The sequence below is a fragment of the Monodelphis domestica genome, chromosome 2, assembly GCF_027887165.1.
Source record: "Monodelphis domestica isolate mMonDom1 chromosome 2, mMonDom1.pri, whole genome shotgun sequence".
Classification (NCBI taxonomy): domain Eukaryota; kingdom Metazoa; phylum Chordata; class Mammalia; order Didelphimorphia; family Didelphidae; genus Monodelphis; species Monodelphis domestica.
Window position 1 is genome coordinate 422,868,908 of NC_077228.1, and position 22,949 is coordinate 422,891,856.

Here is a 22,949-nt window from a genome sequence, read left to right on the forward strand (position 1 = left end):
GATTTTTTTATACATACATATTTATATATATATGTGTATGTGTATATGATTACACATTTTTTTGTTTTCTGCCTTATTAGTTATTATATGATAGGAAGCAGAAATGCATTAGGAAGTCATTAGCTAAAATGCAGTTGCATACAAATGAATTGTCTGGTGACAGTGGCCTATTTCTCTTTTTCTTGAGCTCTTCATTTATAATCTCCAACAGAGTTCTTCTCTGATGACTTAGAGTGGTATAAAAGATGATCTTGTGTTCTTAAAATCTTTACTAGTTGAGTTTCCATTTGGATGGTCCTTGGCAGGTCAGAAGGACATAGAAAGTGAGAGTAGTAATGAATCATGTGTTTGCTTTATGAGGATTAGGCTACCTTAATTTGGAGAGGCTCATCATTAAGTTATGCTCCATAGTTATTTTTTTGGGGGGCTATATTTGCTCTCAAAGAGATGCTGCGTGATATAATGTATAAAAAGCAGCCTTCAGACTCAGGAATTTTTCAGTTCTTGTCATTCCTCAGACATATGCTGGCTTTGGGCATGTCACTTAACATTTCAGCACCTTAGTCCATCTCTAAAACAATTGTTGATGCTCATTAGTAGCAAGACCTTCTTCACTTGGAGTTCTTTGCAAATTATAATGTGGGACAAACCAACAAAACAAAACACTCTCCAAGAAAGACCATTTGTGAAATTTAATCAGCTGAAAATTGAATATTGAAGTATATATTTATTAAACTTTTAGAGAAATAGGAGGATATGATACAAAAAAGACTTATATTCTGGCTCCTGACAAGTTAACCCTGCTTTACTTCCAGAAATCAGATGAAATGGGGTCAGATCAGGTTTTCATGGCCATGCACATATCTTTATTAAATCCCTGTTTTAATGACTCATGCAGGCCTGATAATGACTCTTTATACTCAAAGGCTATGCCAACAGAGATTTTTCTGGCAGCCCTACAGAAGAGAAAGTTTCTGAGTATGCTGTCAGCATCCAACTGTATCAATTTTCCAAGAACCAGCCTAACTGAATAAAGGTGCATCACTGAGTAATGAACATACTTTTGGGGACTGCCAATGAATGTGAAACTATCTACTGGGTAACGAAAGGGTTATAATCTGCCTTGGAAGAGTCAAAATCCATGCTATACAATCAAAGTTATTTTGGATCATTGAAGTGATTTCATCCTAATAATCAGTCAATGTCAGTATATGTTGTTGTTATTCAGTCATTTTCAATAGTTTCAAACTCTGTGACACCATTTGGGGAATGTTCTAGTTAGTTCCTATACTAATGTTCTATACAAATTTTTCTAGTTAGTTCCTGTACTAATGATTAGGAACCTTACAGAATAGAATACATGGAAGTTTATGCCTCAGTATTTATATCTTTTCAAATTTTAACTGTTCCTTAAATTATGGCCAGTTGTTTATCCTTTGGGAGGGCCTTTTCTGGCTTGACAATAAACAAGCTTGATACTGGATCTCTAAAAATTATTGGGACAGTAATTATTTTACTCATGTTAGTGAATATTAAGATTATGGAAAATTGTAAGGGATTTCCGAGGTCATCTTATCCAAATTTATATATGGGGAATCTAAAGCACAGAGTTTAGGTAAGTGACTTGCCCAGGTTCACACAGTAATCATATATATGAGACAAGAATTGAATGCAGTTCCTCTTGTACTTTAAACCTTATTTCATTTTGCCTCTAATATTAAGTCAAAAACCACAGAAAGCTGTTAGCAATTCTGTTTGAGCTCCTATGCTAAGGTATAGATTTCTGGGTCAATTTATTTGATTCATCTTCTCCAATGCTTTTCTTTTAAAAAGTGTTGTTTATTTTCATATCATTGTTTCTATTTTTAATGTTTTCCCCTTCACATTTTTCAGATCTGAGAAGGGAAATATTAAAAAAATGAAAATAAATTAAATTTCCATATCTCTTGGTTTTTGATAGTTTTAACATACTATAAAGCTACAAAGTAGCAAATTTGTTTTTATTTTTCATTATATAATCTTGCACTTTACCTTGAAAATGCTAATTCTTAAATTTTAAAGGTACTGACATGAACCATTCTTGTTTTCATCCTATATTTCTGGAGACATTGCCAGATATCGTTTGAGTCAGTGACAGTCTGCCTTGTAATATAATATGTAATATACTTTGGCAGTAACCCCATTGTTTTATAAGTAGAATCCATCTTGGTTATCAAAAAAGTAAAGAAAAGAAGGTAGTAGTTATCAAATGAGGCATACTACTTCTGACTCACTACTACCTTCCCCACTCTCCTTCAAAGTATGTTTGCATGTATATATATATTTTTTTCTTTCTATAAGACATAATGTTTTCAAGACATATCACCCACTTGATAACCGTACCTAGCTATATTGTACATCCCCCTCTAAATTAGAGTAGTTGGGCAGTCAGCATTGGTGTCATGGAGAGAGACTTATATTCAGTAGTATGACAAGATTTTAAGTCCCACATCTGATAGCATGTACTGTCCAGGTGACCCTGATCCAGGCTTTTTGCTTCTTTAATGTAAGACAGTACCTTGTGGAGCAATTTGTGGTTTGCATTTGTAAAGAGGGTTTCTTCACTAGTAGTTTTTTATACCAGAGAAATCACTGGCATTATTAAAAATCTTAATTAAGTAGAGTGTTAAACATATTTAAATTTCAAGACTTTGGTCTGGTCATCCTCAAGGTTACAGATCTGTACTCCAACTTCCTAACCCCCTTCCTGAAAGAAACTGTAAGGGGGGAAGCGGTTAATTTTAAAAGGGTTGAACTGGATTATTTAAGAGTGTGGTCACCAGGAATTTAATTTATTCCAAAGAGATTTATTTACAATTTATTTACAAAATGTAGAAAGAGTGAAATAAGAAAATCAGAGGAAGGATGAGGTAAGTTTCTTCTGAGGTTAGTTTTTTTTTCAGAAAATCCATCAGCTAAGATTCAGCTTTTCACTCAATATGTGTCAGTTCAAAGGAAGAGATTGTAGAACTACCTCACCAGGAAATAGGGTCTCAGGTCCAGTCATCAATTTCTTCACAAGCCTCCACTTTAAAGAATGAAGAACTGCCAGTAGAACTCCATTCAGGAAGTTGTAACTCCCTTTTAAAGACATTTTTCTCTTGTGTCACTTCCTGTGCCTTCTCCTAATTCTATGTCTATCAATCACAGTTGAAGTTATACTCTAGGACTGCCCAGGAGGCTGTCAATCGATTCTGATTTGTCACCCACTATCACACATGAGGGTCACAGACCTCCCACACTCAACTGTGAATTGGGGTGTTTGCAACTTTGGTGATCAAATCTAAAAATGGGCAGATCTCCATACTCAACTTTTAAGTAGGGTATTTACACTTTTTTGGAGATTAAATCTAAAAATAGGTAGGGATTAAATTTTTAATCTTCACAATCAGGGAAGAGTTAATTTTAATCATTCCAAAACAAAGGAAGAAGGAAAAAATACTACATGTTATTGGATCATTATATAGCTCTCCAGAGTAGCTCAGAGATGATTTAGTCCAGTACCCTGCTTCCCACCCCTTCTTGTTTGCACAAATAAGAAAACTTTGGCAAAAAAAGTATAAGTTACTTGCCCCAAGGTGTACACTGCCTGACATGAGATGTTCTATGGTCTGGGCAAGTTCAATATTTTACCAAGATTTCCTGTTTTAGCCCTTTTTCTTCCTGTCTAAGGCAGCATATATATGTCTTCTTAAACCAGTCTTCATACTGATTAGAAACAAACACATGGTTGCACCCCATTCATGTTTTTTTTTTAATTTGTTGCACTACAAACCCAGAAATCTCATTATGTATTGTTTGTTGTTTTCATTTATTGTTACTCCAGTATTATTTTTCTGATCTGTAGTGATTATTTTTCTGTAATCATCTGTAATTATCTGTTGATAATATTAAAGACAAAATTAAAAAAAAAACAAACTTTCTATGTTCCTGGGTTACATGATCAACATGATCATATTTGTAAAGTGCTTAGTATAGAGCTTGGCTCATGGTAGGCACTTTATAAACACTCATTCTATTTCCTTTCTCTTCCCTTCTCTCCCCTCCTTCCTTTGTGTGTTCCCTGTCACAAGATTGATTCACATTGAGGCTTGTTGAGCCCCTATTCTTTTTTTTAAGATTTTCCATAAGAGAAGGCAATATTTTCTTTTTAGATGGACAGGAACCTTTAAAAACTGAATGGCATACATTTGAACATTCTGGTTTTCTTTAATATATTGCATTTTAGCTATATAATCCCTAAATTTATTTTGTCTTTTTGGGAAGATTATTATCAATTTCAATTTCAGTTAGTTCTGATAGATAATTTGAGAGAACAGGTTCACTGCTGAGTGAATTAAATTTTTATTTTTACTAATTAACTCTTCCTAAATTTACCTTCTTTCTAAATCACTGTCTAGTTTACTTCGGGTTTCTATTTTAGATATGGAGAAATCAAAGTAAACAATGTTTAAATGACTTGCTTAAAATAACATTTAGTCATTGGCAAAGGTCAGATTTAAAACCAGGTTTTATTTTTCCAATCTGCTATGTTAGATAACAAGCATTTTTTCTTAAAAACAAATTATAATAAATGTAGTGAATAGAGATGGAAATATTTCAGCTCCTGCAGTGGCAATTTACTCATTTTCATACATAAAGGAAACATGAACTTTTATTTATATGAAATAAAAATGTAGATTACTTTTATTTAATTAACTTGGTTATTTCAGGAAAGTTGTTCACAGAATCAATCTGTAAAACAAAAATCTTTACTGTTACTTTAAAATCAAAGGTATATTGATTTACAATAATGATACAAAACTGTTTTGAATTAGTTGGAGCCTGGGCAGAAATGTAATATTAGTGTAGTCCCTGCTGAGAATTTGGACCATACCTCTGAGTTTTTTCCCTTATTTTTCCCATATATCTCAGTTTTTATTTTGAATGAACTATTAAGAATTTGTATCTCTTTCCCTCTCTATTATATAGTTTTCTAGATCTTATTGATAGAAGTCAAGAAATTTCAATGTCATATATCTTTTTTTCTTTTTCTCTTGGTCTACAAAGTATACTATTAATAACTTAGAATGGTATTTTAAAAATTATTTAATTCATTTAATGGTATTACTATGCTTGTTTATTTTATTATGAGGTCTTAGCAATTATGTTTTAGAACTTTATGTTCCACTCTTCATATGATTATCTAGAATATTAGATATGTAAGTTTGTAAACAAATGTGATATAAAAAGGAAATGACCATATAAATATTAAGAATGTCCACTCTAATCAGCAACCTCAGTGAGATTATTTTTGTAATTTTTTAAAAAAATCTTTACCTTCTGTCTTAGAATTAATACTAAGTATTGATTCCAAGGCAATAGAACAGTAAGGGCTAGGCAGTTGAGTCTAAGTGACTTTCTCAGGGTCACACAATGAGGTCAGAGATGGAGATTAGACACATATACAAACAGACACACATGCACACATGAAGTTTAGTACCAGTGTTAATGTTAAAAAGAATAAGGTGCTCACAAAAATACAAGATAGTACATGACCCAAGTTAGGACAGTTTACCAGTACTACAATGTCATGGACAAAAGATGTGTTATTATTCTTTTGGGGTAGTAGGTGCTAGAATGTTATATGAAAACTTCCTTGAAGAGGTTAACAGGGAAATTAACTTTACGAAATGGGGTGCATTTAAAAAATCATTGAAAATTTTAATTTTTAATAATTTTGTCATTTCCAGATATACATTCCCTCTTTTCTATAACCATTATGACTCTTTCCTTGAAACATAAAAGTAACAAAAATTGTGTAAAAATAATTAATAAGGTAAACTCTCTCTGAGAGTAGATGTATCATTTGACACTGATAGTTCCCCTTAGCTCTACAAGAAAAGGATGGAGGTTCATTTCTTCCTCTATCTGAAATCAGCCTTCATCAGAATAATCCCAGTATACAAGTTTTAAAAAACTGTTCTTTCTAGTTCCTTTATTTTGGTCATTATGTGTACTATTTTTGAGCTTGCTTTACTTGCATCAGCTCATACAACTTTATAAATTTTTTATGTTTCTCATTTCTTATGGCTCAATTATGTTCCATTACGTCCATATCTCACAATTTTATTAGTCATTCCCTAATCAGTGGACTCCCCTTTAGTTGAAATTTATTTGCTCTTAACAAGTAGAATTTAGGTAGCCCGATAGGATGGGTGTATATGTGTGAATGTTTGCAATAAGGTACGTTCTATGTAGGGGAAAACTATGTGAACAAAAACAGAGAGTTGAACATAAAATTTGTTCTGGGAATAGCCAATAATTTGGTGGGGCTAAAAACTTAATGTTAGACAATATTGGGCAATAAAGTTTGCACTGGGTTTTGCTTTTATAGGAGTAATTATCTTGGAAATTTTCATGTAGGGATTCGGAAACTATTGGATTTTTTAGAGCAGAGAATGAAACTTGATGAAATTTGCATTTTGGTGAGATTAAATTTTGTGGTGGTGTTTAGAATGAATTTAACAGGGATAACCTTCATTCAGGGAATACATTTTGGATGCTATTGTTGCCTGATTCAAAGAAATAAGGGCCTTGTACTGGTATGGTAATGGAATATATATTGAAAAATCTTTAGACTTTAGTCAACCACCTTTTATTAAACATCAACTATTTACCAGATCTTGTGTTAATTGCTGATGAAAAAATAAAATGTGTAAGTACTACCTTCACAAGTAGGACCTTCTTGGAATAGCTAATATGTAATTCTGCATTTAAATGAACAATTTTGGGTGTATCTTTAATGACCAGTTTGTAGAGATTTGGTTGAGCTGACAACTTCTCAAGTTACTATTTAACCATTTTAGGAGATGAAGTTTATTTATCTGAAATATTGAGAAAACATAAAATTTGCCCTTTATATAATTTTATTTTGCTTGGATATTTAGAGAAAGGATATTAAATGACTAAATTACTTGCTCTTTCCATTCAAGTGCCCTTTTGGAATCTGTACAAACAAGAAATTTTATTCCCCAAATAAGAATGAGAATTCAAATTGTGATAGGAGTCATTTTGTAATTTGAATTTTCATGGATTTAAGAAATTAGTATGTATTTGTGCAAATATAAAATTCTTATTGGTCTTCTTAGAAGTGAGAGAATAGAAGCTAAGTAAGCATTTATAATAGTGCCTAGTTCCTGTACTACATGGTCAAAACAACCTTGTGAAGTAGGTGTTCTTCTATATGACCATTTTAGCATTGAGGAAAGTGCAGCAAACAAAAATTAAGTGACTTGCCCAGGATCATGTTGCTATTAAATGTCTGAAGTGAAATGAAAGCTTTTTGACTCCAGAGCCAGCACACTTGATCCACTGTACCATCTGTCAGAAGAAAGGATGCAGAGCATCCAGAGGCTTAGATTTCAAAGCTACTTTTGGTAATTTATAGAAATGAATCTTTCTTCTCAGGTTATCTGCTAAATTTTTATTTATCAATCTACATACCGTGGGATATCCTAAGGAGAGTTATTTAAAATTTGCTGGTCCTGTTGTTGTTTGCAGCCTTCGTGACCGACAGAATGCCTTGGAGGCTGAGCTGAGGACTGTGCAGGCTTCCCTCAAGGATCTGGAGAGCTTCCTCAAGTGGATGCCAGAGGCAGAAACCACAGTGAATGTGCTCGCAGATGCAGCTCAGCGGGAGAATGCTCTCCAGGATGCTGGTTTGGTCAAGGAGCTCAGAAAACAGATTCAGGTGAGTGACTGGGAAACCAGAGCATTGATTCTTCTCTGGAACTTTCTGTTGTAATGCATCCCCAGGACATTATTCCTGTTAGGAGGAGGAGGAATCGATATAGAAGGCAGTGAATCTTTTTCTGTTATAAATTCGTTAATAATTTTGTTTCTGTGATAATCATGCGCCCATCTCATTATGTGTATTTCTCTAGTTTCTTTATTGTTATATGCAACCCTCTTTGTAGATTTTTTCATTTCACTGACATATTTTTCCTCTACTGTTTAGAATATTTAGACTTCCAAATGTCCTTAAAGATCATCTAGTCCTGAATTTCTTAACCTGTGGCCTTTGAGTGTGTTTTTTGATTTTTAATATTTTGATTTAAAGTTGGTTTCCTTCATATTTCCCCTCTTTGTATTTTATTCATTTAAAAACACTACCCTGTGAAGGTTGTCCAAAGGCTGCCATTGGGGGAGGTCCAAGATAAGACTGGTTAAGAATTCTTGATCTAGTCATCTCTTCTTCCCCAATTTTCCTTTTCCTTTTGCTTATATTTTGGTTCCAAGGCAGAAGAGTGGTCAAGGTTATCTTAACAAAGAACTGGAGTGGTTTACCATTTCCTTTTCTAGATGCCAGTTTTGTAGAAACTGAGGAAAGCAGGATTAAGTTTAAGACTTGCCCATGGTCACATAGGCAGTAAATGTCTGAGGCCAGATTTAAACTTGGGCTCCTTTTGACTCCACTCTGACCCACCTAGCTACCTTCAGAAAGAACCTCAGAATTTACAATTTTCCATTTTTAGATTTCTTGCAGAGAGCAAATGAAAGACTACAGTACCAAAGTATAGTATCTTGCCCAAGTTTATATTGCATTATGAATCATAAACAGGGACAGTAGAAAAGCACTCATCATGTTCACTATGCAATATCTAGTACCAGACTTAAAAGAGTTTCTTAAACAATTAACTGTTTAATATTCACTTGACTACTATGTTGATGTTTATAGGTAGAGGTTGTTGTATATTTTGTTTTTCTTCCTAGATGAGATGATGTTGCATAGCAAAATATTTTGGGATAGGAACATTTTGTGATATATTTGTTAAAACTATGACCTGTCATTCTAAACATGCTTTTTTTTTATTTCCATAAAATCTTGGCTTGTGCCATTTTTTCTATGTTCCTTTTACTTCCTTATTAATTCATAAATCTCCACTTAAAAACTCATTACTTCAGAATTTCTCCGTATTCACATGTAGTGGCCTCAGATTGCTTCAGATTTCTTTTCCTTTTTGGCACTTATAAAATCAGTTTTACAGTATTATTTCAGACATAGTTTCTGTGTTTCTTCAGAGGCAGAGATGGAATCTTTTATTTTCTTCTAATCTCTATCCATTCTGGAATATTAATTTAAATTTAAAAAAATTTTCAGTTAAAAACTGTCATGAATACTCTTCCTTGCCTCATATCAACCAGTAAGCATTAATTAATCACCAGGATCTGTCTTAAGTGCTAATAATACAAAAGTAAAGAAAACAGTTACTAAGGTCCTTTTAGCAGAAAAAAAGGCTACATGTACATATCTCCAGATATTCCAAATATATAGAGTCACTTAGAATACATCCTTTGTACTTTTATTGATGGAGTTCAACAATGCAAACTAATGAAGCTGCCATGTGATATTGCATTTCTTGGTCCTCCCCTTTTGAATATCATCTTCAAAAAGGACAGTATTGTTCACCATTAATCCTACAGAGCAAAAAATAAAAGTCATTGTATTGCTATGAGTATGGATAATTTTAGTGTTATTTACCTCAGTTCTGCTTACAATATTCAACATTAGTTTATCCAAATCAGTTTTTTCTGAATATTTAATAATTAACTTTTCTTATTATACCATAATATTTCATTTACTTTGCAATCCTACATTTTGTTCAGGCATTTCTGAATAAATAAAAAGCCCTTCATTTTTGGTCATTTGCTACCCTAAAAATTGCTGATATGAATATTTTGTATGTGTAGAGGACTTTCCCTCTGTCTAAAATATTCTTGGGATTTATATCATATTTTGGGTTAAAGTTTAGTAATCATTCAGTTTTCTGGGTTAGCTTCTCATTCCTTTATAAGTATTTGGCTGGGTCTTCAACTTTAATAAAAATGTCATTGGTATGCCAGCCTTCCCATAGTCCCTCCAGAATTAAATTTTTTCATTTTTTACAATCTGTGACTTAAAAAAAAAATACAAAGGGACACTTTAATGTTGACTGTTGTAACTAATTCATGCTGATTTAGACTTTTTTATTTATTTGTTGATATTTTGGTTTGCATTTCTTCATTTGAAATTTTTTTGTGTCCTTTTACTATTTCTCTATCCTTGGATCGTCAAAAGATTATAATTATTTTTATTCTTCAGATAGCACCTCATTACATCATGAGGCTATGTTATATTACATTGTTTATTCCCTAGGATAATTCTTTCTTTAAAGAGGGTCCAGTTTACTTGACTCTTAGCCTCAAGAAGTTGTGCAGATTGCTTTAATATTTAAATAATTTTCCATCCCTTATTTTTTAAAACAGTGTATTATGTTTTAAATAAATCTCAGTAGATAGATAGTCCAGGACATTTACATATTTGCGTTGTACCTCCTTCTTCCTCCCTTTTCCCTATGAGATCATTAGTTTTAATACCCTGTACACATGTAATTGATAATTTTTGTGTACAGATGTAGTATAAAGAATTGAGATTTGGGCTAGTTTATCCTGGGTTATGCAACTTGTCATTTTAATATTTAGATGCACAATCTCCGTTTTTGTATTATTCACATTAAAGCAACATGCCCTTTTAATTTTTACTTTATTGGACATATCTTGGCATTTATATATTTTGAAAGACTCTAATACGTGTAGGAGATTAACCTGTAATCATTGGTTAGTACTCAATCTTACATTCAGGGCTAAAGAGAGATCTAGAAGAATATATTTGAAACAGTAATAATTTGTGATTAAATCCCAAAAAAGTTTTTAAGAAAAATGTTAGATACTGGTAATGTTTTATATTTAAAGAGTTTAACTATTCCCTCTTCTGTTCTTATGTCAGGGAACATTTTCTTACAATGACACATAATCATTCAAAGTCTTTAAAGAATGTTCTTAATTATGTAGGGGGAGATGAGAGGAGGTTGGTAAATGTCATTTTTTTCTGGTGGGAAAAATGGAGGAGTAGCATGCTAATGTCAGGACTTTTTCAGAAAGTGAGCTAGAATATAGGTTGTAGACTAAAATAAAAGAATTCTCATTAGGCATAAATTTACACATATACTTTATTTGTATTTTTATTAACAACCTTTAAAACTCCAAAAAGTACAATACTTATTTAAAATCATTGAAAACCATGCCGTAGGGCTCCCATATCTGTGAGGGATACATTCTAAGACAGCCATGGATTGCTAAAACCACAGATATAAGTCAATATCTGTTGACCCCCTTTATATGTGTTATCTCCCTTGCGCCTTCCTTTGGCTTCTGTAGCCCCCTAACCCCACAAAAAAAAGTTAAGATGAAAAGTGACAATGAAAGAAAAGGTATTAGGTGGGGTAGGGAACACTTCTGGTACTATGTTGGTGGGCCTCCATGCCTTTGGGGTGACTACAGAAAACAAACAATGGGTTAGAGGTTATATTGTATTTAGTCACCGAAAGAGAAAGCCAGAGATTGTTCCATTTCAAATTTCAATATGTGTCATTTTTCTTCTTTTTCATTTAATGTATTATAAAATATTTCCCCCTTTTGCTTTATTTTAAGGATTTTCTTTGCTCCATTTCATATCATTTTGTGAGGCATTGTTAGGAAAATACAAACTACTTTTACTTATTTACATGTCTCATGAGAACTTTTTTATTTCTTTTGCATTTGTGGATCAGTTAATTTTCCTATTAAGTAAGCAAACATTTGAAGTAGATATTTTGGGAAATTTCCTTTAAAAGGAAATAAATTGAAATCAAATTAAATCAATGTTGGAGTTTGTTTTTATGTGCATAATTTGTATTCAGGCATAAGGAGTCCCAAATATTTTGTGTTTAGTGCACAGAATTAAATTGATTCTGTAGCTTGTTCACTGGTTAAGATAATTTCGGTCTTAAGATAGCTTGATTTATGGCTGTGATAGAAATATGTGAAGAGTAAGTGGACATTTTTCCTTTGTTGGTATGTATCTTGGGAGAAATAGAGTAAAGCAGGGTTGTTGTTAATTTCATTTCTGGAAGGATGCTTCATTCTTTTGTAGGCCATGTATTTAATTTTGAGAAACATTTGTTTCATTGCCTCACTATGAGACTGTCTGAGGTGGCTTAATAATTCAAGTGATATCTTAGTGATAGATTGGTAGCAGAAGCATATCCTTTTTAAAAAAAAAATTTTTTTTACACCCTTACCTTCCATCTTGGAATAAATACTGTGTATTGGCTCCAAGGCAGAAGAGTGGTAAGGGCCAGGCTATGGGGGTCAAGTGACTTGCCCAGGGTCACACAGCTGGGAAGTGTCTGAGGCCAGATTTGAACCTAGGACCTCCCATCTCTAGGCCTGGCTCTCAATCTACTGAACTACCCAGCTGCTCCCAGCATATCCTTTTTAAATGGATATATGTTTGAGTTTGATTTTTGTTGATTAGGATTTAAGTGGGAAAAGAAATAAGACCTCAAAAAGTATAAAGAGATTATGTACTAACTTATATTTGTTCATTTCCTCTAATATTTTAAAATATAGCTTTATTCTACATTAAATAATTTAAAATTTTTTCCACTTACTTAATAAAAGTTTAAACACTTAATTGTGTTCATGATAAATTTTTCTTTTTAAATGTTTTATTAATTCATATTTTAAAATGTCACTCTTACTTTCTAGTGATTCACCCTTCACTCAATAGAATCCGGCATTATAACAACTAAATATAGTTGAGCAATTCAAATTAATTGTAATTTTAATTCTAAACCATGTCTGAAAATGCATGCCTCATTTTGCACTTGTCATACACTTCTTCTTTGGCATAAAGGTATGAGACAATTGTCCAATTCTTTTTAGTTCTCTTCTGAAACTCTGATTGGATATTGCTTTCATCAGAATTCTGGTCATTCCGTATTGTATTCCTTGATATTACTATGATACATGCTTTCAGTTATGCTTACTTTCACTGTAGAACATTAAGTACTGAATGGTACAGAGATAGAAAAGACAAGATTATAAAATGTTTAGTTAGTGCTAGAGAGAACCTTGGAGATATCTTGTCTGAAATCTTTATTCAATAGGTGAAAGAGTTATGGCCCAGAGATGTGGTGTTTTTTTTTACCCATTGTTAAAAATAAATAAGTACCAGAGTTGGATCAGAACCGAACTTCTCTGACTCCTGGGTCACTGCTTTTTCTTTTACTTTTATCTTGTTCTCCATCTCCCTAGAAGGAGAGGACATGTATACTCATGAAAAATTAAATGATAAAATATAATTGTGTATAATGAAATACTCCTTGACTGGTATAGTTAGTGAACCACAGTTCAGAAGAAACCCATATATGTACTGATAGAGTTAGGAAAGGGTTCTCTTGGGAGTTGGGCTTGGAGGTGGGAATCAAGGTTGGTACATGATTTAATAAATATATGGAGAATAAAAGAGGTTGCTCAGATGCGAAGAAGAGAATGAAAAAAGCTGTAAATTTTGGCTATGACATTATATATTATCATCTAAAAAATTTCTTCATGAAGTTCTGGGAATTTCAATCCTTCTTTGAGACTTTTTTTTTTTAGGTAGATGTTAATATTCAGCTTGGCTTGTTGAAGCAATTATGACACTGATTGACCAATTTATTTTTTCATTTATTTTCATAATTGTTGAGTTGTTTCAGTCATGTCAGACTCGTCATGAACCCATTTGTAGTTTTCTTGGCAAAGATAGTGGAGTGGTTTGCCCTTTCCTTCTCCAACTCATTTTATAGATGAGTAACTGAGGCAAAGAGTTAAATGATTTGCTCAGGGTCACACAGCTAGTAAGTATTTGAGGCCAAAATTGTACTCAGGAAGATGAATCTTCTTGACTTTAGTCTTGATACTCTATAATCCATTGTATCCTACTACATAGGTGGGTCATCCTTTTGTTTAGTGATTTTTCTAGTATGATGGTCACACTGTAGACAAGGTTAAAACTCATAATTTTGCTCTATTGTGATTTTTGTAAATATTATATAGTAATAATCTGTACAATATCCATCAGTAAATCTGAAAATAATAAAATTTCTGCTATTCAATATAAATATCCTGAAGATTATAAGGATATTATTAGTGGTATTTTTTTATCCTTTTTTACTACATATTGGGCTTTTTGAATTTGGAATAGTTGCATAATATAAAGTATTTTTATTGCCTATGTTCAGTTCACTTGTAGTTTATTTTCCTATCTTTCCCAATTTATGACTTCATATTTTTCTCTTGGCAAAAATTGGTGACCTCTGCTTTTGAAATTTATATAAAATTTTCTCTGTTTGATTTGTGTAAGACATTAGTATATCTCATTTTGCAAATAAAATCTTTCTCGGCCCTTAACACATATAACTTTTATTCTGGTGTCTTTTTTTTTTTTTGGTGATATACTCTTAAGAATAAAGCTTAGATTTTAATAAGCTGATTAGCAAACATTCATTCAGGGCCTAATGTGTGCCTACACTGCTAGTAGAATAAGTGATTTTATTAAAGTATCTTCACCCAGTAATACTCCAGTGTGTATTTTATCATTTGATGTTTAGTTGGATTATTGACATTCCATTTTGGTAGTTCTATAATCAGTGGTTTGGCATATTCACTTTGAGCAGAGGGAGGCAGTATAGGCTCAGAATGTGTGCTTATATATGAATGCAAAAAACAAACAAAAGATACACAATTGGCTGGTAACTCAGTAGGGGGAAAAAAACCTTATTACAGGAACATATTTCAATATTTGAAGGATGGTAAAGTAAAGGCAGTTGAGAACTGAGGAAATAGGTAAAAATTTTCTGAGATTTATAAAGAAGAATTTTGTTTTTCCTTAGAACTGTACAAGAAAGCTCTAGCCTTTCTTGAATGTCTGCTTTTCTGATTTACTTTTTAAGGGAAAATAAGACAATCGCATAGTATGATGAAAATGGGATATTACACAGGTTATTAGTTTGAGCATGACAGTGATAATGAGAAGCATCTGGATTCTATTTCTGACTGTGATCTTTGACCAAGGCATTTAATCATTGTTATTTTCCTCATCTTTAAAATGGGAATTAAATCTCAGCATACTTCAGTTTTTACTTGTAACCGCAGTGTGCTCTGTCTTAAGCGTGCACGTATCAATGACTCTTAGACAGTTTAGAACATCCCATAAAGTCTCATCATATAATTATGGCTTATTTTTGTTCCCAGGAATCTTATTCCTATTTTTAAAAAAAAACAGTTCTGTGGGAATAAACTCGAGACTATAAAATAGCTTTCTGAAAAAGGAATCATAGTTTTCTAGAATGGCCAGTAAGCTGTAATATCCTATTATTCATTCTACTTTTTAACTAGGCAAATTTTGAATTAAATTTTATTTAGTGATATCTTTACTTCCCAGGTATGGAAATGTATATCTTTGATAGCTGATTGGACAAATCTGCTTCAATCTTAAGCAAAGACAACCTCCCGCCCCCTGCAGTCATTTATTTATTTATTTGTTTGCTTATTTATTTATTTTTGTGGATAATCTAGCTTTGAGAACTGTTCCTGTGTGATTGATTAGCCCTTAACGTATGGCTTGGTATCATTAGAGCCAGGTATCCCTCTGTTCTCTCAAGATTTATAACAGAGCCTATTATTCACTCACTCCACAGTGCTCTGCCAGAGCTGCATTTAGTCTGGGAGTGAACACATCCTTCTCCAGAGTGAGGGAGAGAATGCCTTTCCATCTCCTAATATAAACCAGCTCCGAGAGATGAACTATTATGATCTGTTGGAGCTGTCTTCCCAAGGGGCTTCTGCTTTGTCTCGGCAGCGTTAATGTTTCACTTAATGTCCTTCTTGGCTACCAACTGCGCTCCTCTACGGCAACAGACAGCACTTGGCTCAACAACTTGCTTCCTTTTCTACCCGTGCTGAGCTGAGCAAACACTGGCTGGGAGCATCTGTCAGGGGCTTTCTGTTTGGCATTTATGCGTGCTTTTTAGATTGAGAAGAACTTGAAGGTGTATAATCCGTCTTCTCCTTGGGAACCTACAGCTTATACCTCTCAAATGTATTTCTGGAAACGAGCATGCTCAGAAAACTGGCAAATCCTTGTCCAGTGACCAGGAGGAAATGAGCATTGCTCTTCATTTATAATGCAAATTCTGAGGTGTCTTCAGAAGTGTGGCAAACTTAAAATGATGGCTGTGGTGAGAACATCTCTTCAGAAAGTTGTGGTTTTGTTGCATCGTTTACAAAGGATGGCCGTTTCCTCTCCTCGGTACCAGAAGCTTTGTAAGGTAATTGATAGATTGAAAATAAGCACCTCAGAAGTCTTGATTAACTGACCGCTTTTGAGCTTTAAAAAACTATCATGAGAATGATGGCATTGAGGCACTTTGCAAATGTCTGATCAAATTCATTAGGCTGAGTTGTTTGTGTATTTAAATTTTGGCTAAGAATTTTAAGTACTGCTACTACTTTAATGCATGCTTTATTTTTTAATATACAAAAGGTTATCTTGTTCAAAGGTTCTTACTGAAGTGTTTGCAGAGAATACAATTAAATGATATTTATTGAAATATACTTTTTTATTCTAAACAACATTTTTTTAGGGCAAATATTCTACTGGTATAAGTTTCAGGAAAATAAAAGGTAGATACTCTAAAATGTCATTTTACTCTCTTTATATTAAATCAATCCCTTTCCTAAAACATCTTCCATTCTATCATCACATTGATTATTTTTTAAATGAGAAGTACATTTAAAGAACCATGGAGAATTACTCCTTAGACCTTTTTGCCTCAGTTTTAGAATTGTTGTTGCTTCATTTTCCTAACAAGGAAGATACTTTTGTCAATATTTACATAAAATATAATAATATTTAAGTGTTGGAAGAAGATCTCAGATGTTTTGTAGTTCTATCTCTTGATCAATATCTGAGCATGGTCTTTCTCTCCTCCTTCCTCTATCTCTGTTTCTCATAAACATCCTTGACAGGTGGTCCTCTTTCTCACTTAGAATACTTCTACAGAGTGGGAAGAACTCATAGTAAAACAAGTTTTTATCATTGAAGAAAAGTTGACCTGGAAAAGAGAAATTATTTAAAACTTTCTAAATTAAATTTGTCACTTCCTACATTTAAAAAATATATTTAACCATAAGTTTGAATTTCTGCATCTCTTCTGAAGTTAGCCCTGTCATACTTTTATTTGTGGTGAAGCTATTATTTATGATTTAGAAATTTATATTCGTATGACTTTTTGCAATTAAAAATTGTAATGCTTTGCTTGCTTCAGAATAACAGTAGCAGTAGTGTCAAACCTTTTTTCCACTCCTCAATATTAGTGTAACTGTACTTAAATTACTTTCAAATTTCATATTCTTAAAAACTTGCTTTGGAACCCTTGCCAAACACACCTGTTAAGCAGAATGAAAATCTGGGCTTTTACATTTTCTCTTAATATAAGTAATATAGAATACAAAAATATATAACTTTATTGTCACGACTAGTTTATATGGTACTTGAAAGTGAGATGGAAAACCAAATAAATGATAAACTTATTGTTTTTGGTTCTTTTTTTCTTTAAAATTTGGCTAAAGTGGTTTTTCCTTATATAAAGTTTTCCTTGGGAGATATGTAGCAGTTTATGATTGATTAAGAAGTGAGCCATTCTTTGAAAGAAGCCTTAGAAATATTTCTCACTCACATTATCAGTTAAGCAAGGCTTCTTAGATAGGATTTAATAACAATGTCAGCTGGGAGAATCTCTAACTCTCTCATTAATCCCAAACTGTTTGATTCAGTATGGTGTGTTTCAGTGCATTTCACAGAATAAATTTGATCTGCTAAAAGCATTTTTCATGCAAATAAGGCAGTTTTGTTAATAGAGAAGAAAAGCTCATTCACTCATGCTCTTTTTTCCCCCCCTTAAGAAATTAGAAGCATGAATACATAAAGCATCCTTTTTTGTTTGTAGCTGGGTCATTTTGCTGATACATTTGTACAGACTTGCACAATTGAACATTTGTCTCCCCTCTCAGACTGTCGATTGATTCCAATAGGTGTAGCCATGAAAGTTGGCAAGTTAAGCATTGGTCAGAAGCAGTATCCATAAAGAAAAGAGTGATGCTTTCTTGAATCATTTATCTTATTGATCACAAATAAAGGGTCCCAAATATGAAAATTTTATTTACCTCGAACTGTCACTGACTTTTAGTGGGAATAGAGCAGCCATTAAGAGAGGTTTCCTTTTTACGTAGATTTATTGAAAGTTTTATTTATTTATAACTTGAATATTTTTACAATAAATGTGATGTTTTAGTCTGGAACTGACATTTACGTAACTTTGTGCAGGAATTTCTCCTGACATGTACTTTTTGCACCACTGTTAAATCAGCTGCTGATGCAGCTAACAGAATGGGAAATATTACAATCCCAGTATTTTCCAGCAGGTGTCAACCTAAGGCAGTGATATCAGAGCTTAGGTTTAAGGACACAAGAAACCAAAAAGGAAACAAGCATGAATATTGTAAATTAAAATGACCTAGTGGGAGATGCCTGTGTGATATTCGTTTTGCTGAACTGGGTATATTTATTTAGATTTTGATGTATTGAAATACATATGATGTCAGTGAGATACCATTAAGTGCTAGTATTAATAGTTGCTTAGTCATTGTTACCCCTCTGAAAGATTTTTCTTAGTGATGACGCAAAAAAATTTCTGCAGCATAGGAAATTTTTTTGTATTGTCATCCATAACAGAGTTTAATTGCATTTCTTTTGTGATCAATCTTCATGTATGCTAGAGGATAAATATATTAATAATTTGTGTAAATTTTTCTTCAGAAGGCTTTATTTATGACTATAGAGTGTAGCTCCTATGAGTTATTCTAGCCCCATTCCTTGCTACCTTTAAATTTAGTTTCTGTGAGGTTATATATTAAAACTCATAACCTAAGAAATTGAAACCTTTTCCTAATGAAAATGTGGAAACAATTTATATTAGCTAACTATATTTGCAGAATAAGATGAATAGGAAAGGATGTTGAGGAATTAAATTTGAAAATTAGCTATTTTAACTTATTTGCATGACAATATAGTGTTTGCCAGTCTTTGTTAATCTTATTCTATCTTTTTATTTTACCTCTTTTACTTTTCTTCTCCACCCTCAATATAGAGGTTAAAACTTCAGTGTTTCCATCAGATACTTTAGCGTTTTGGTCATTCATTATAAAAGCACCAATAAGGACATAGTAGATGCATGCAATGTCATGTCACGCATCCATTTTAACAAGTACAGACTATTAAAAATTTTGATCTAATAGTTTTCTCTGTGTATGCGTATATGTACACATGTGTGCTCTGTTATGGAGGCATCAGCAAAGGAGTTGTTGATTGGTTAGGGAATGTACTTATACTTACTGATAACTTCAAAACAGAGATAAATGCACCCCTCTAGTTATTTTCTCCTTAATTTATACTTTTTGCCTGTTAACAAACAGAGAAAAAAAGTTTTGTAGAGATTGTTCATAAGGTAATGTGGTATGAGGAAGAGAATTTTATACATCAGGATTCCTGTCCTGATTCTGACACATCATAATGGTTTGGCCATGGGGTAATTTGGGCATCTTTCTAAGTCTCTATGTTAATACATAGGTTACAATCTGCTGTGGTAGTAGGATATTTCCACACCAAGAAAATTCCATTTCTTTGAATAGTTGTGAAAATAAAAGATAAAGAACTTAATCAGGAATCTAGAACTTATGAAACTTCTCTGGAGATATGATTATACAAAATTAAAAAAGAACTTAATAATTCTTTGTGCCTTAAATAATTACTTCACATTGGAGGTTTTATTTTTGACCTTTGTTGGGAATGTGAATTGTGGTATATATTTGATGGGTTTGTTGCTTTAATTATTTCATAGCATTAAAATGTTTTTCCTGTTGAATTGTACTGCTATGAACTTAATTAAAAACCTATATTTAACTTTAGAAACTATGAACTTAAAAGGTACATTCTGAATTCCATCACACTGCCTTTTGTAATTTGTTTGGCTGTATTTTGGTCTGTATACATATTTTGCTTATGTAAATATTTTGCTAGTAAAATATTTCACCAGTAAAATTCATGAGCTGAAAACTTTATTAACTTACTTATAGGTTGTTTTCTTTTTAAAAAGTTACATTTTCGGGGGCAGCTGGGTAGCTCAGTGAATTGAGAGCTAGCCCTAGAGACGGGAGGTCCTAGGTTCAAATCTGGCCTCAGACACTTCCCAGCTGTGTGACCCTGGGCAAGTCACTTGACCCCCATTGCCTAGCCCTTACCACTCTTCTGCCTTGGAGCCAATACACAGTATTGACTCCAAGACGGAAGGTAAGGGTTTAAAAAAAAAAAAGTTACATTTTCATTCTGTTGTTAGTAAGCCAAATGAGGTAATATTTGTAAAAAAGGCACTTAGCACATTTCTTGGCAAAGAGCAGGTGCCATATATATATACAAGCTTATGTCCTCCCTTATCCTGCTCGCCTTCCCTTTCTATTCCCCTAGTTGCATCAGAAATTAATAGAAGAGTAGACAGTATTAGAAGAAATGCTTCTACTGAATATCTGTTAAAAACAGATGAAGAAAATTCTCTATTTCAGGCAAAAGAAGAAAATGTTAGCAATATCCATATTAAATACCTGGTTCCTTCAATTAAGTGTTCATTTTTAACATTTCCTTAAGGAATACAAGCTTTATTTACCTGCTTTTATGTATGTAAAAGCACTTTGGCCTTAGAGGTTTAAACTTTCATTAAAATTCTGGCTCTCTGGAGATGAACTTTTTCAGACATTCAGGATTTGAGAATGGCTCTGCATCTCTGAGGGAGTTGATAATTTGGAGAAAGGGAAAAATTTCCTTGTCAGAGAGGATGTATACTTTGAATCTCCATCATCCAGACTCAACTGTAGAGAGCATATCTCCCATGAGCTGACCACATAGCCCAATTGCCAATTGCACATTTACCTAAAAGATTATTTTTTGTTGTGGAAAGTTAAAATTAATCTAAACTCCCTTGAAAAAATTCACACAAAGCAAATGCTTCAGTGGAGGTGAGAAGAAGTGGCACAAGGACAGTCTCAAGGTCTCTCTGAAGAACTTTAGAATCGATCATGAGATAGAGGAGATAGCAGATAGCTGACACAGGATTATATGCCTGCATCAAAGAAGGAGCTATGATTCCTGAGCAAGGCAGAATTGCAGCAGAACAAAGGAAACATGACAGGCACACAATCCAAATAGAGACATCTCCATTCCAGGTGTTCTAAAGGATGAGTTATGCTTGAGCCGTGTTGGAGGCTTTCCTAGCTCCTGTTGAACTGATCAGCCATAGCCAAACACCATACCCTGACCCCCACCTTTTGATGGCATCACCTGCCTTTAAGCATGAAGGACCGCCAATAGTAACCAAGAGGGCCAGATTCCAAAGAGTGTACAAACACACAATATCTTGTGATGGAAGGAAAGGGACCCACTGGTTTGCAGTGGTTTTAAAAAAGCTAGCCCTTCTATGTGAAAGTCAAGAAATCTGAGATGAAATGGGAGAAAATGGAAGAAAATGTGATTAGAAGCCACAAAGGTAGGGGATGCAGTTTTGATACAATACTTTATTCTTAAAACTTTCCATCTTAGAGCCAATACTTTGTATTGGTCCCAAGGCAGAAGGGCAGTAAGGGCTAGACAAAGGGGTTTAAGTAACATGCTCAGGGTCACACTGCTAGAAAATTTCTGAAATAAGATTTGAACCTGGGGCTTCCCAACTCCAGGCCTCCACTGTGCCCCTGCCCAACACTTTAATGACAGAGATGAAAAGGGATAATATTGAAGGGAGAAGGGCTCCTTAGTGTATCAGGTGCAAATAGCCATTTAGATTTAATTAAACTCTGAAGGCATCACTGTTGTCATGCTAAAAGTGGTGGTAGGCTCTCCATTGCATGGTTGGGAGCAGTAATGAACAAAGAATCATACAGACCTTAGTAGCAATGATAATTAATAGATTCTCTTTGTAAAACACTTTAGAGTGCTTTACAAAGTGTTTGAACATACCTCCTCTCATTTGGTGCTTAGAAGAGCTCTGAGAGATAGGTATAGGCAGGTTTTATTCTTCCAATTAGAACGTAAGCTCTTTTAAGGAAGTGGTTTCAAACTCATATCAAAATGGCAGCCTATAAACTATACCTAAGGATCCCCATGGACCACAATACTGCTGGCCACATTTTAAGGCACTCTGGTTCTTTTGCCTTTGTATCCTCAGCTATCTTCAGCTCTTAACATTTCACACATAGTACATACAGTATGTACTTAAAAATACTTGATTGATGGATGACCATTTTGCACATGAGGATTTCAAGGTCTTAGAAGTTAAATGCCTTGCTCAATATTTCATATCCATGGCCCAGAGGAAACAGGATTCAATCCCCGTTATTTGTGTTTTTCTCATCTCCCAAGGGCCATAGTTTGCCATGATGAAGACATTTTATTTCCAAGAAAACTTTTCAGCTTAGGAAATATTCATTTAATGACTACTGTAGAGGCGCTATGATAGCTACTGTAAAGTATGTAGAGATGAACAAGGAGGTTGTATTCCATTCATTTTATTGTGTTTGTTAAATGGTGTCTGTTTCCATTGCTAGGAATAAAAAGATTTTGCAGAGAAATTAGACAAGTCATGTAGTACCTTAAAGAATAAGAGTTTCTATTATTGTGTTCAAGGGAAGGTCCTAAAGGATCAAGACCACTTTGCTTAATTGGAAAAAATCAAGGAAGTAGGAATCAGGAATGAAAAGAACAGCATACTAGGCAAACCTGCTCTCCTTCAGTTCCTACCCTCTAATTCCCATTCTAATGCCCCAATCTCACTGAGGCCAGGATTGGCACTTTCAGAGTAGGGCAGGGAATGGTCATAGAATGTAGGTATAAAATGAGAAATGTTGCCAGGGAGCTTTAGAAT

At 33.5% G+C, this 22,949-nt stretch overlaps 1 protein-coding gene across 13 annotated transcripts in view; it reads left to right on the plus strand.

The window, feature by feature from the left end:
* The window catches only part of UTRN (utrophin), a 651,323-nt gene that overhangs the window by 332,471 nt on the left and 295,903 nt on the right, over window positions 1-22,949 (plus strand). For 12 of the 13 annotated variants that reach the window (XM_007484681.3, XM_056818903.1, XM_007484684.3 and 9 more), the window contains one exon: window positions 7,582-7,771. In XM_007484681.3, coding sequence (XP_007484743.2) covers window positions 7,582-7,771 — 190 coding nt within the window. Of the gene's footprint in view, window positions 1-7,581; window positions 7,772-14,431; window positions 16,254-22,949 lie in introns of those variants that run through there. The other variant, XM_007484687.3, reaches the window with a different exon arrangement.